The sequence below is a fragment of the Hirundo rustica genome, chromosome 5 (genome assembly GCF_015227805.2).
Source record: "Hirundo rustica isolate bHirRus1 chromosome 5, bHirRus1.pri.v3, whole genome shotgun sequence".
Classification (NCBI taxonomy): domain Eukaryota; kingdom Metazoa; phylum Chordata; class Aves; order Passeriformes; family Hirundinidae; genus Hirundo; species Hirundo rustica.
The window spans coordinates 54,745,095-54,758,972 of record NC_053454.1 but is presented as its reverse complement, the minus strand read 5'-3'; the positions used below and the strand labels follow the sequence as shown (position 1 = coordinate 54,758,972).

General features: G+C 43.1%; 1 protein-coding gene across 3 annotated transcripts in view; it reads left to right on the top strand.

Annotated features, from left to right (window-relative positions):
* Positions 1-13,363, top strand: part of ADGRL3 (adhesion G protein-coupled receptor L3) — a 479,174-nt gene extending 465,811 nt beyond the window's left edge. For all 3 annotated transcript variants that reach the window (XM_058420608.1, XM_058420609.1, XM_058420610.1), the window contains 3 exons: positions 5,219-5,347; positions 8,863-8,880; positions 10,940-13,363. In XM_058420608.1, the coding sequence (XP_058276591.1) occupies positions 5,219-5,347; positions 8,863-8,880; positions 10,940-11,745 (953 nt within the window). In that variant the 3' untranslated portion in view covers positions 11,746-13,363. The remainder of the gene's footprint in view (positions 1-5,218; positions 5,348-8,862; positions 8,881-10,939) is intronic.
* Positions 13,364-13,878: the final 515 nt, after the last annotated feature.

Below are 13,878 nucleotides of genomic sequence, written 5' to 3'. Positions count from 1 at the left end.
TTTTGGTATGCAATTGAAAAGACTAGAAGTCAAAGAATATACATGGTGGTGGTGTTGCCTGTGCAGACAGATGATCCCGGTTAAAGCAGTGCTGCTTAAACCCTTTCAGCCAGGCAGAGCCATGGTGAGTGACAGTATTATTCAGAAAATGTGGAGGATTTTCAGTTGAATCCATTTTCCTTCCAGCTGCGTAGATCATGCAGATGATTCAAGATAACCTGTGTGGCTTTGTCAGCCAGATGCCCACAAGAAATGTTTTTGAATTTTATTCCTGAGTGATGCAGTCTAGAGTCTGGAAACATGTGGTTGTCATCATAATTTTCATCCTTTGCTTTCAGTGAGTGAATAAACCATATTTGTGTTTAACAAGGTGCCATTTTCCCATACATTACATACGTCATTACACAAATCTCTTCTAAAAAATTATCATTACGTTCAATGCTGTCCTGCATCAAGGCCATCAGTTTCTACCTTAGAAAGGAAGGAAAAAGGGTTTCATTTGGTTGCATTCTGTCATTAAATAATACCCACTTTCATAGCCACAGAAATCAGCTAAGTGTAGCTATCTGAATCCTTTGTGTCTGGTTACAGTGATGTTTAAAATTGTGGGATTTTCATCTTGTTTGTCTTGGTTGGTTTTCCTAACAGCGTTTCTCAGTTTGCAAGTCAAAAGTGCAGCCTTCCAGATCTCCCCCTGCACCCTGAGCACAGGCCGTGGCTTCTCCTGGCCTTTTAAATCAAGTATGGCTGGATCTCTGGTGCTTGAATCATGAGGATCACCGATGCTGTGAGAGAGGCAGGAGCATCTGTGTGTTAACCCAGCGAATATTTGCCTTCTGAAAGACCATCATCTCTTTCTCCTTGTGATCACGGCCTGCAAATCCTTCACTTGGGGAAATCTAGTGTCAGGAATCCTTGAACTGAGCACTGGCCTTTCCAGAAACCCAAATTAGAATTAGTAACTTTAGGTATTAGAGCTGACCTGGTAGCTGTGTTTTGCTTTGAACTTTGGTTGAATACCAGTGGAAACAAGGAGACGTGGGACTGTAGTTGTACCAGTGTGGTACCAGGGAATATTTTTGTAGAGGTGTGAGTTCAGCTGTTAAATGTTTGCTGGTTGTGATGATATCATCAGGCTGTAAAAGTTGAACCCGTGGGTTTAAACCCATCTTTTTTCCAGCCCCAAACTGATGCTCCCACGTGTACACAGCATGATAGGGGTTTGGAAACAGAATGCATTTTCTTTCAGTAGGGTGACTTTGATTAGCAGAACTAAAGGTGGTTCAGCACAGCTGGATAGAAGGCGGTTCCCCCAACTAAATAAAGAATTGAGGCTGTGTGCTGGGCTTAGGTGGTTCAGCAAGATGGCAAAGGAGGGGTTTATATAGGGGCTGCTGTTGCTGGAATGTAGGAAAGCAAGGATGACACAGAGCTTTGGAGTTTGCTGGGAGAGATCTGTATTGCAGCAGACGCTGGGAGCCGAGGATCCAGCAGTAAGTGAATAAATAAAAGTAAGTGATGATAACTGCTGCCTGCGGAGGGTATTAGGCACGTTGCCAAAACCGTGCCAGACAGCTGCCAAGGGTCCCATCCCAAGAGTGCTCTGACATGGAGGAGTTTCCAGGTGGTTGACAGGCACTTGCAGCCCTGATCTTTCTGGTTTTTAGGTCCCTGGACATGCACTGACCCTTATAATTGCAGCCCCCAGTGATGCACACCTGCACACAGGACAGCAGAATAACCCTCCTGGTGTTTTGGGAGAGCATGCTGCTATAATCCCATGCTTACTTTCTTAGGGTTTTGTTGGCTTTCTATTACCAAGGCCATTTTCATGCAAATGAGGTCATAGTTCTGTAGTCTACCTGCTCCTTCTGCTCCTGCCTCATCTGCAGATCTAATCCGCTCTTCCTAATAGTCCCAATGGTTGCTATAGCAATGATAAAGTGGTATAAAAAAATCAGGATGATACTTAAATATACGGCTGGCATTACATTTTTCTTTTGTCTGGGAAAGAGAAACCAAATTATGAGGGGTTTGTTGTTTCTTTTTTGGGGGGGAGAGGGGTTTGATTTGGTTTGTTTTGTTTGGAGGGGCTGGGGGGTTGGTGTACTACTGTTTTATCTAAAGGTTTAACTTTGGGCTTTTTGGACCCTGGATGCAATCCTCTCTTGGCACCCTTTTAGGCTGGGAATTTTCAATTCAAGAGCAGTTAGTAAGAAGCAAGAGCCCAAATTTGTGAATACAGGGTACATATCATTTTGTATTTAAGATGCCAAAGTTACACTTATTGTGTTGTGCAGACTATGAAGTTTGCCAGCTCACCATGATGGGAACCTGCTGCTGAGTCCTTAGGGCCCAGTTGGGTCTCTGAAAGTATTAAAAGTTATCTGAACATGTTAGCAGAGGGTTTGTTTTGGATTTTCACCAGGAGACTTTGAAAGTGGCATTTTGAACAGTAAATTAAAAAATCTTATTGAAATGAAGGGAGAGGAAAGCAGAAGATGGCATTTTTTTGCTCAGTTGCTGCATACAGGAATGGGTGGCTGTAGTACCAAGCCCTGTCTTTTACACACCCAAGAGCAGAAATCACTTATTTATTCTGTATTTTCAACTTTTTTTGGCCAAGTCTGTAGTCAGAATCATGGATCTGTATTAAAAGTTGACTGAAAGGGCCATATTTGTGTGAAGTCAGATCATTACAGAGCCCACCACGCTGGCAAATGTCAGCAAGCAAAACCTATATTTAAGTGCTCACACAGGCTGATCCCTTCTTTCTTGTCACAATCCGAGAGCATCCCTCGTGCAAAACAGCTTCTCCTGTGCTGGCATGGTGGGATCAGCTTATTCCTGCCTGCTGGGGTTCACTAGACATGATCAGGCCATGGATATATTGAGCAAGATGCTCTTTCTGGCAGCTGGCATTTAAAGGCACCTCAAGCTAAAGTGCTCGAAAGCCCACCGTGGATATATTTTTCATATCAATTCTCATAGGGACTGAGTTGGAGATTGAGTTAAATCTCAGATGGAAGGATTATATCACTTCTGAGTTTATGGCTGGTATTAACTCTGGATATTCTCATTACTTGTATAAAAGTGAGCCCCTTTTTGAATCTTTTATGGCCTGGCTTGATTAAAAGTGGGATGAAAGCAGAAACAATTTTAATGGCCTTAGTGCTCACCGGTATAAAACTAGCACAAGAGGAGAAATGGTTCCTACAGTCTCTCATCCCAGATGTATGTGAGATTGAGAGAAAACACATTACCAGAAAGAAAGAATTGACTCATTTACCTATTAGTTACATTCAAGGTTACTTAGTTAAGCGTTCATATAATGTTTTCTTACAGGAGACAGCTTTGTTTCCTTATTTTCAAACACAGCAGCTCATCTTGCTTTCCATCAGCATAGACAAAAATATCAGGTGAGAGAAAACAAGTCTTTTTTTTCCAGCTGCATGTATTGAGGAGCCTCCCTGGCATGCAGCCCCCATACAACGCTGCCTTCTACTTTGTCCTGTGCTCAAAAGACCGATTAAGTGATCCGCTAATGCCATATGCCTGGGGCTGGGAAGTGCTGGGGGCTGATGGAGAGGCAAGAAACAGTCTGCTCTCTCCTTTACCTGCAAAGACACGGGGAAATGCCAACCCAGGCCTGCATACAAGCACGGCAGGAGGCAGCCTCCACTTAGCCTGAGGTTTGGCCGGTTTTTGCCTTTCTGTAAATAATTAGTAGGGGTGAGCTTTCAGAGAAATCCCTGCTAAAGGGATTTGTACCAGCCAGAGGCCTTCAGGGCTTATGTGTCCTCATCAATTGCATCCAAGGAGATTGGACCCAGTGTGCTACATACCTTGCAAAGGCAGCCTTCACCTCAGCACGGGGCCACCTCCACACCTGAAGGAGGCAAATGGAGTCTCCATGCCTCAGACACTGGTAAAAGTATTCCTGAAAGGGTTACTGGTTTTGAGGATTGGCGTTTCAGTTACTTCTTTGGGTTGAGGCTATCAGATGTTGGTGACAGCCAGGTCACCTGAGCCCTCTGACAGTCCTGTCCCAACTAGCTCTAGTTGTTCCACCAATGACTTATTTTCCTGGTGGAAAGGTTTTGTCTTTACAGTTTAGTTCTGGAGGTTAAAAACCATGGTCGTCCTTACTGCCCCAGAACTCAATGGGAATGGCCCTGAAGGGCAAGTTTTTTATTTGGTCATGTCTCTGGAGATTAGATGTTCAGAGCAAGGGCTTAAGGGGTTTTCGTCCTGTAGGTCAGCTAAAAGGTGGGGGGAGACTTTGCTTCCTGGGTTGATGCGTGCAATAGGAATTGAGGTAGGTCTTGGCAGCCACCTGCTAAGCCATGATGATCCCAAAAAACACGGGTCTAGAGGCTGCGTTTCCAAGGGATAAACCAAAGAGCAAAGGACATCTGCTGGGCTGAGTGCTTGGAAACAGCAGCAAAGAGGTGCAGGGGTGGGTAAACAAGGTGTTTGTGGGACGCACAGAGAGCCTTGGGACATGCACTTTGTGGCCACTCTTATTCCTGATAGGAATGCCAGACGGAGCTGCAGTGCTGTCACCTTCCAGGGTGGATTCAGGTGGTTGTGGATGTTCTTGATGGTGGTATCAGAGAAACAGCTGAAGTGATACTTCCCCTCTTAGGCATGAGAAACAGCTGCTGTCTGAGAAATTCTGAGAGCCTTTGGAGAGGCTGCATTCTCCATCCTTTCTCTATAATTCTGCTTTTTTGATTTAGATCTGTTGTGAAGGAGTGGTAAAAGAGATCCTAGCACATAGTGGGAGTTGAATGTGCTGTTGTCTGTTAATCATTATATATATTTTTTTTATTATTATTATTCATTTGGCACTTTCCGGAGAGTTTTTCCCCCCACATTGTGTAGGCTGCCATCTTCCTTTCTTTCTTTGTAGCAAGCATGTGGGCGCAGCCTTGCTTACACTCCGAGCAACTGGGGAACCACCATAAATGTAGCTTAATCCGCTTTCTGATACATTTTCTTTTGCGTTGGTTTGGATTTGTGCATCGTCAGTAACATCTGTTCTGCTTTAGCGGCATACAGTTTTCCGAGTCTAATTAGCTGGCTGCTTGTAATCAGGACTATTTCAACTGTTGTCATTCTGAATGTTCTTTTTCCCTTTTTTTTAATACCACATTTGCCTGATTGACCTTTTTTGTTGTTTTTTTTTCTCTGTCTTTCTATCGGGCTGCTCCAGGAGCCATGGCTAATCATCTTATAACCAATGCTCTGCTTCGTCCTCATGGCACTAACAACCCTTATAATACATTGCTCGGGGAATCGGCGGTCTATAACAACCCTTCTGTCAGCATGTACAACGCACAAGGTGTGCTGGAGTTTCTCTCTAATTTTTCTAGTGAGAATTCCATTTTCTGTGGCTTATTTTGGCCCATTTCTTTCTTTTTTTTCTTCTTTTTTTTTTTTCCTCTCCCCACACACACACACCTTTTTTTTTTTTTTTTTTTTTTTGGAACTGGGCACAAAAAAAGATCCCCTCCCCTGCCTTTCATTTCAATGCATCTTTCCACCTTCCAGATGCTGTTTTTCCATGAGCAATCCAATTCACTTTGAAAGACTCTCGTCGGTTTTACTCAAAGCATTCATAGTGTTTTGATTTTGATTTTTTTTTTTTACTCAGTCTCCTTGCTTTTGTATTGTTTTGGACTTGTGCGTGTGTGTGTGTTTTGTCGGACACATCCATTCCTCTCTTTGTTGTCAGTGCATTTCCTTGTTAAACCATTCATTTCAGAAACAGGAACACCGCTGAAGGTAAGTGAAGCTAAACTGGCCTTTGCCACCAAAGCTGTTCTCATTTGAAAAGGCCTAGAGAAATGTGGTCAGCAGTGCACTGGTTTTCACAGGGAGTGAAATGCAAAATAAAACAAAACTGCCCTTGATCTCTAAGAAAAATGACAGTTGAAGCAAGGAGTGTAAGCCAGTTCCAAAGAGCAGAGCTGAGATAAGAAATGTTTTGCCGTTTGCATTTATACATTTTATCTGTGCAACTAGGGAAAAAACTAATAGAAAAAAGGTGTAGTGAATCTAGATAATCTTTTATATCCTCCTTTTGGCAACAGAAGAGAGACAGGCAGAGTCAGTTGTACCTAATGGAGGTTTCTGCTATGGAAATCACTCTCTTGTCACCTACGTGTTTGTCTCTGCTCTGGCTTCTGTGGGAAAGGAATGTTTGTGAGCTGATGTCCTGGTGCTTCTGTGAGGGAGAGGCACATGTGTTTACGTAGGGCCTGAGGAGGAGATGGGGAGTGTGGAGCTCTGACAGCTCTTGTCTCTTGGTAGCTCCATCCTGCTCTGCCCCTTCCATGGGATTTTTTTTTTTTTTTTTTTTGGTTTTACTTGTAACGTGGCTGAATCACTGCAGAGTAGCACTGCATTCCAGTGCAAGTGTGCTGGGACTCTGTCAGCTCTCTACTCTCAACAAAAGCATCACTTCCCAGTAAAGCATATCCAAGAAAGGGAAAATAGTGATGGTTATAATGCAAGCAGGAAAGCCCCCTTTGTATCTATGGCAGCATGTTGTTCATGACAGAAATAGATGTTGAACTGTATTAGTAGGGTATTTGCATTCAAAGCACAAGGAAAGCACACGTGTCTGACCTTTTTGCTGTTTATCAATTTCCTAAACTATGCTAACTTTGTGCTATAAATTTGCTTCCAAGAATGCTTTTTTAAAAGGGGACTACTGTTAAACATGAAATGCTCTGAATTTTAAGAATTTCAGTGTACTGCAAATGTTGAAATGAGCTTTGATGTTCTGACTAGTTCCTTGCATGATAACCTTGAGGTGTGGGAGTCTTTTAAATCAAATGGCAACAGGTAATGCTGGGTGAGCATTTGCCTTAAGAGGAGTCCTGATGTTCAGGTCTGGGTACTTCAGCTGAATCCAGGTGATTTGGGCAGAAATGTGTGTTACATGTATTTTAATAATTTTGTGTTCTTCAAATTTTTAATACTAGAACCTGATACAGTTACCTGAGCTAACAAATGTTGTTCCACAAAAATAACTTTTTTTTTTTTTTTTTTTTTGCAAGTGCTATTCTGTTCAACACAGATAAGTAACAGAGAAACCTATCCTGGCTTCATCCATGGGAGGTGAAGAAAGAGAATGGGACCAACACTGGTCCCATTTAAGCTCCTGGAGCTTTTCCATTGACTTCAGAGGGAGCAGAATCCAACCCATTCTTTTAAGGAATTAGTGAGCAAGTTAATTAGTTACCACAGAGCTGGTATAGCTATTAGTTTTCAAACTGGTTAGCTCCCTGGACAGTTGCAAACTGTGAATATTAGGAGATCCTGTGGCAGAAATGAAGGGTATCAAAACCAACCAGGCCTATTGGTCTTGGTGGCCCTTTGGGGTTTACAGATGCTGCACCAGCAGGAATGCTAAAGCCAGGAGAGTGCATTGTAAAAGTAGATGCTGTCATCATCTCTGGGTGTGCCTTGGTGGCTGTGGTTGGTGTGCAGTGAGGCATTGTTAGCTAACACTATCCAGCTAACTCACTCCACATCACTAAAGCTGTAATTTTTTGTTTGTTTGTTTATTTTTGGTTTTGTTTGTTTTTTGGGGTTTGGGTTGGTTGTTTTTTTTTTTTTTTACCTTCATGTACCATTTCTGGTTCTGGCCCTGGATGGGGCAGGACACCCTAAGGAAAAAGAGACTGATCTGGTCCACCTGTTTCTTTTCCCTTCCCCAGTTACATCTTTTAAATTATCGTCTCTGCTTAAGCCAAAGCTGCCACATCTGTGGTAGACAATCACCAGGGGCAGGAAGTCCTAAAAATTACCCTTGGAAGGAGGGGGGGAGTCAGACCCTAAAAGGCCAAAATCCCATGTTCCAGTGGCATGTGAGTGAGTCCTTGATAGGACACAGAGTGTAGAGGAAGGAGGAGGTGGTAGATGAGGGGCCGAGTGCTTACTGTCATTGGAAGCCGAGGGACATACACTGGCTCAGTCTCTCCAAAGCAGGAAAACATCCCAACACCTTTTGTCAGAACTAATTTTGAGAGAAGGTGCTCACAAGCAGTAATTTTCATTAACAAAGTCTGCTTAAAATCCAACGTGCCACAGACCGCTGAAGAGTGGGAAGCTGAGCGTTATCATTGCCTCTTCATCTTATTCTCTGACTTTTCTTGTTTTAAGCCTTTCTTAATAGTTTCATTTAGCAAAGCCATTATTCAAACTACTGTTCCTCTTTCTTTTGTTTCTTTTTTTTGCCAAGTCCATGTAGTTTGCCATATGTTTAGTTAAAGTAAAAATCAGACTTACCAAAGTTTGTAAAATGCCAGCAGCCCCATGATGAGCAAAGTCATACTCTTACAAAGCACTGTTGCAAAAGATGGATGGCAAAACATTTTCAGTAGAGGAAACAGATTTCAGTTTCAACTGCCAGGGGTTGTTATACCTAACAGAAGTAAAGCCCTTCATTATAAGACTTTGGAAGTGACAATGACAGTGCCTGTCTTTTCAAGCATGACCGTTACCAGCTTTAGACTTTTCTTAAATTTCCTGGCATTATTTCTTCATTTGTGTTGCACGCTGAGCATTTTATAATGGCATTGGAAAACAATTTAAATGTGATAATTTTAAAAATAAAAATGTAGACTATTGAATATTGTGCATAAAATATTTTTTTCCTGTCTAAAATGTCAATATTTTTAACCTGAAATAAACCTTGTAACAAATTCATGTATTCTGGGCAGTGGAAATTATTTCCGTTAACTCTCTTCTGCATATCATCAATTTGCTTTTTACTCATGTTTCTCCTACTGTCGCTGTAAGCTTACTTGTTGTTTTTTCTTTCCTTTTCTTCATGCTGTCGTTTAGAGCCCTACAGAGAGACAAGTATGGGAGTAAAGCTAAACATTGCATATCAAATGTAATTTTTTTTAGTTCACTTTTATTGCATCACATATAGATGATGTAGTTAATAAAGGAAATTAATCTCACAATTTTGAAATCGAAATACTATGAATAGACATGTATATATATATGTGTATGCGTGTGTATGTATGTATGTATATATATATATGTATGTGTACATATATATATAGATGAGATTAGGTGATGCTTTCTTTGTTTATTTCTCATCTTTGTGGTATTGTTTACCCAGCATAGTTTCTCATTTAGTTGTGTATGCTTTTTTTTTTTCCCCCCCAACTTCATGTTTTTATTTGCGAGGTCATGGCATTTTTATACGGCGTGTTTCATTGCAGCCCCCACTCTGTTCTCACCTGCAATGCCTCCCATTTTATTTCTGCACCAAACCCCAGATCTATGCATTGGCAGCAGGAGCGCAGTGCTCAGCGCCTCAATGCATACGTTACTCAACGTAACCATTAAACAGATGCTGTTGTTCCTGTCACCCATTGCATATGGCCCTCCCCCAGAAATGCTCACTTTTCATTTCTCCCCAAGCATCATGACTCGGTTGGAGAGCTTTCACCGTGAAAATCAACGGCTTTGCTCTATGTCTGTGATGGCTAGTTGATTTTTTGGCATAGCTCCCTCATTTGCTGGGGAACCCAGGATACAGCAGCACCTTCTAAGCTTCAGAAACCTAAAAGGTGACCAACACATTTGGGGCATTTCACTCAAAAGCAAGAAGAAGCCTTCAGTAGCGCTTTCCAGCCCTTGACATACAGCAACTACTCCATCGCAGATATAGACTGAATCCTGTATTTTCAGAAGGTACACATGCCATGTACTAAGCATGGTATGAGCAACTGTTCATCTGAAATTGTCAGTTTAATGGCTTCTCTGATCCACTGTGCCTTGCTGGGAGTTGCTTGCCAGTTTTTGGCAATGCCTGAAGCACTTAGCTGAAAGGTCAATAAGTTACTTCATGCATCCCCACGCCTGCTCTCCTTCCAAGGAGACCACTGATCCCAAAAAAGAAAGTGTGGTGGCTTAACTGCTGAGCCTAATTTTCTTCTCCCTTGCCCCCTCACGCTGGCATTGCTCTCAAAGCACTTCCCTGCCATCCCCCACAGTGCTTTGGGAAAGAGCTGACCTCCAGCCTTACATTGTCAGCATTGAGACACCTATGGAGATGCAATAGGCAGTTAGAGCAGGGACATCCCGAGACCCTCTCAGGTAACCATGAGCCTACCATACCATGGCAGTGATGGTACTTGCCGTACCCTCTGCTGAACCCACTGCTTTAACTTTGCAGGTGGAATAGGAGCTATTTTTAAAGGCCTCACAAGACCCCAGAACAGCTGCCTCCAACATCAATTGTATTAGAAAATCCCCCCCTGGCCAGTGTGGAGTAAATTATTTTAGTTATGCCCTTAAGCCAGAAGAGGTAGGTCATTTAGCTTTGTTTCAGAAAATCCTGGGCCAGGAAGCACTTTGTGCCTCCCCCTTGCTACTCCCTGAATCCTGCCATTCAGTCCTTATGTCTTTATTTATCCTGACAGCCTGCCCAGTGAGAGAGAGAGCAGACTTTTTTCCCTCTAGGACGGATGCAATTCCAAAGTTTCAGGGGTTATTAGCCTGGGCTGCAAGTCCTTTTCCCTCAGCTGAGAGGAATTGTCCCCTTCCTCCAAAGCTCCTAGAGCCAGAGCAGTTGGGACCGGCTCAGGGTCATGAATTTTTCAGCTCCCCCAGGAATACATAGAGCACAAGAGCTGTAGGAGAATACTGGCCAGGAGAGATTATCCTTCCGGCTGGATGTTGCCACATCAAGTCACACACTTGACAGTGCTTTCCATTTTTTTGGTGGGAAGCCCTTGACCACCAGCTGGTTAGATGGAGCTGCGCCCTCCCATTTTGGCCGTGACGCTCTCCTTGCTGCCCAGCCCCAGCAACCGCGGCAGCCTAGGAAGGGGGTTTGAGTGTGCACGTCCCGCATGAGTGTCCTGTTTGTACAAGTCACCCTCTCTTGTGTAATGTTTTTCAGAGGGGCTTCTGAACAATGCCAGGGATACAAGTGTCACGGATACTCTACCACTGAATGGTAATCACGGCAACAGCTACAGCATCGCCAGCGGCGAGTACCTCAGCAACTGCGTGCAAATCCTTGACCGCGGGTACAACCACACGGAGAACGCCCTCGAGAAAAAGATCCTGAAGGAACTCACCTCCAACTACATCCCTTCCTACCTGAACAACCATGAGCGCTCCAGCGAGCAGAGCCGCAACTTGATGAACAAACTCGTCAACAGCGTGGGCGGCGGGAGCGAGGACGATGCCATCGTGCTGGATGATGCCACCTCCTTCACCCATGAGGAGAGCCTGGGCCTGGAGCTCATCCACGAGGAGTCAGACGCCCCACTGCTGCCTCCCCGGGTGTACTCGGCGGACAACCACCAGCCCCACCTCTACAGTCGGCGTCGCATCCCTCAAGACAACAGCGAGAGCTTTTTCCCTTTGCTGACCAATGAGCACACGGACGACCTGCAGTCGCCCAACAGGGATTCTCTCTACACCAGTATGCCCGCGCTGGCTGGCATGCCCATGACGGAAAGCGTCACCGCCAGCACCCAGACCGATCCTCCACCAGCGAAAAGCGGCGGTGGCGATGCCGACGATGTTTACTACAAAAGCATGCCCAATCTCGGCTCCAGGAACCACGTCCATCAGCTACACACTTACTACCAGCTAGGTCGAGGCAGCAGCGACGGTTTTATAGTCCCACCAAACAAAGAGGGAACCTCCCCGGACGGCAATGCAAAAGGACCCGCTCACTTGGTCACTAGTCTATAGAAGATTCAGCAAAATTAAACAAAGAGACAACTAAAAGCCTCTCCGTAATGCTCGGTTTACTATTCTGAGTTAATCCAAACAGTGGTAATATTGTGTGTACTCCTAAATCTTCATGCTGTTCAAAAGGAAATTCTCAGACTTTTTTTACTGGAATTTTTAGGCCGGCCTGGAGAGGACAGTAACTGCTGTGCCCCCCCTTATCTTCCCATCCTTCTTCCCTCCAGACAGACTTCATTATGTTAATGAAAGAGATAGATAACGGCACACTTCGTGGCCTTCTCAAGTTATGCCGTGTTTGTTTAAACAATCCTTGATGCTGTGTTGCTCTTAATACCGAGGACCTGATTTAAGAGGGGGAAAAAAAGAAAAAAAAAGGCCAAAAATGTGCATTTGAAACTAGTAGCGATGACGCATCTAGGTGGGAGAGCTGCGTAAAACAAGCTAGCAAAACTCTTTCTTACCAATCCAGATCATGGGTTATGGTCACTCACAAGTTGGTTTCACTGCAGCGCCCTTTGCTGTGGGAGCAAACAAAACGTAAACAAATTTAATGAGACGGAAGGGAATCCTAGAATCCTGTGCTAAAGGCATATTTTACATTTTGCTGTATTAACGGATGATAAAAACTAATGGCAGAAAAAGAGAAGCGAACAATTTCTATGTAATGTACAGATACTAGCATTGCACATATAGTCTGCTTTCTGTTCCTCCAGAACTTGCGTCCCTGTTAATGTAGTGGAAAAAAAAATAAGAACTTTTTTCTGTTGTGCTGGTCTTGTAAGTTTGTCTACCAGTAGAAGCAAGGTTTTTCATAACTTTTTTTTTTTTTTTTTTTTTTTTTTTTAATTTTGTTTTGCCTCTTCCACTGCTCCTTTCTCTGTCCCCTTCCCATCCCAATAAAAGAATTCACTGGGCAAAAAAAACCCCACAAGCATCACTTTCTAAGGACCATTTTTTAATAGCACCATCACTATTTCTTTTCAGCCAAGGCAGTCTTTTAATTTCCTCGCTGTATAACGTTTTTCAGCCGGCATGTTGCCAGCAGACCTTTTGGCAGACTAGAGCAGGGCAAACTTCCTCATTGTCAGTGCACAACCGATCGTGACGATAATCCTGTGAAGCATCTCTAGCGAACAGCCCCTCAGCCAGGTCACATCCATGGTCTGAGAGGGGGTTTTGTAGTCGTAGTGGGGGTTCTACAGGAGACGGCCATTTCCCTGGAGGAGCAAAGGGCCTTTCTTGGCTCAGTCTGGTCCCTGGTTTAGGCACTTGTACTGCAGTGGTTAAGAAGAAAATAGATTGACGCGTAGTGAGCTAAAAAGTACTTTGCAGTGATTTTTAATTAAAAAAAAAAAAAAAAAAGTCCTCTGTTCGTTATTTTTCCTAACAGGAAATTTATTTATTTGACCAGATTTTTAAGTAACATAGGCTTTCTGGAGGTAAATTAGCAGCACGGAGTATGAATTATTCTTCTTTTTCTCTTTTTTTTTTTTTTTTTTTTTAATTTATGCTCCATTTTGTACGGTCTCAACAGTTGAATGACCTCATTACTAATATTTGTTGTAAAAGTGAAGCTTGTTTGCCAACCAATAAACAACTGATCACGATTTAGAAGATACTGTATGTATGTACTGTACAGTTAATCTCTTTTTTTGTCGTTGTTGTTCCTCTTTCCATTAATGTCTTCAGTACGAGTCTCCACTCCTTTACGGCATGGGTGAGCAATGCCAAAGAAAGGAGGCCTAAGCTGAGAAATTAAAGCACAAAGGTTATGCAGCTGTGGCTGACTAGAAATATCAGGCTGGTGGTACTTGTTCAGGGGCAGAAACAAAACTGGTTGACATTTGTTGCAGGTGATTCTAGGTCTGTTTTGTGCCTACTGTATAAAGTAGCCAACGACACGTGGATGATTTGAGTGTAGTGTTTCACGTGTCGTATCTTTTAATCATTGTAATTTCTTTCTTTTCTTAATTTGTTTTGGTTTTTTTTAATTTTGTTTTTTTTTTTTTTTTGTTTGTTTGTTTTTTTACTTTGGGTTTTCTGAGATTAAAAACTGCTGGTAGCATGTCAAAGAGTAAAACAAGTCCCCGTTAGGCCTTCTCGGTCGTTGTTTGCTGTCTCTTTATTTTCTTG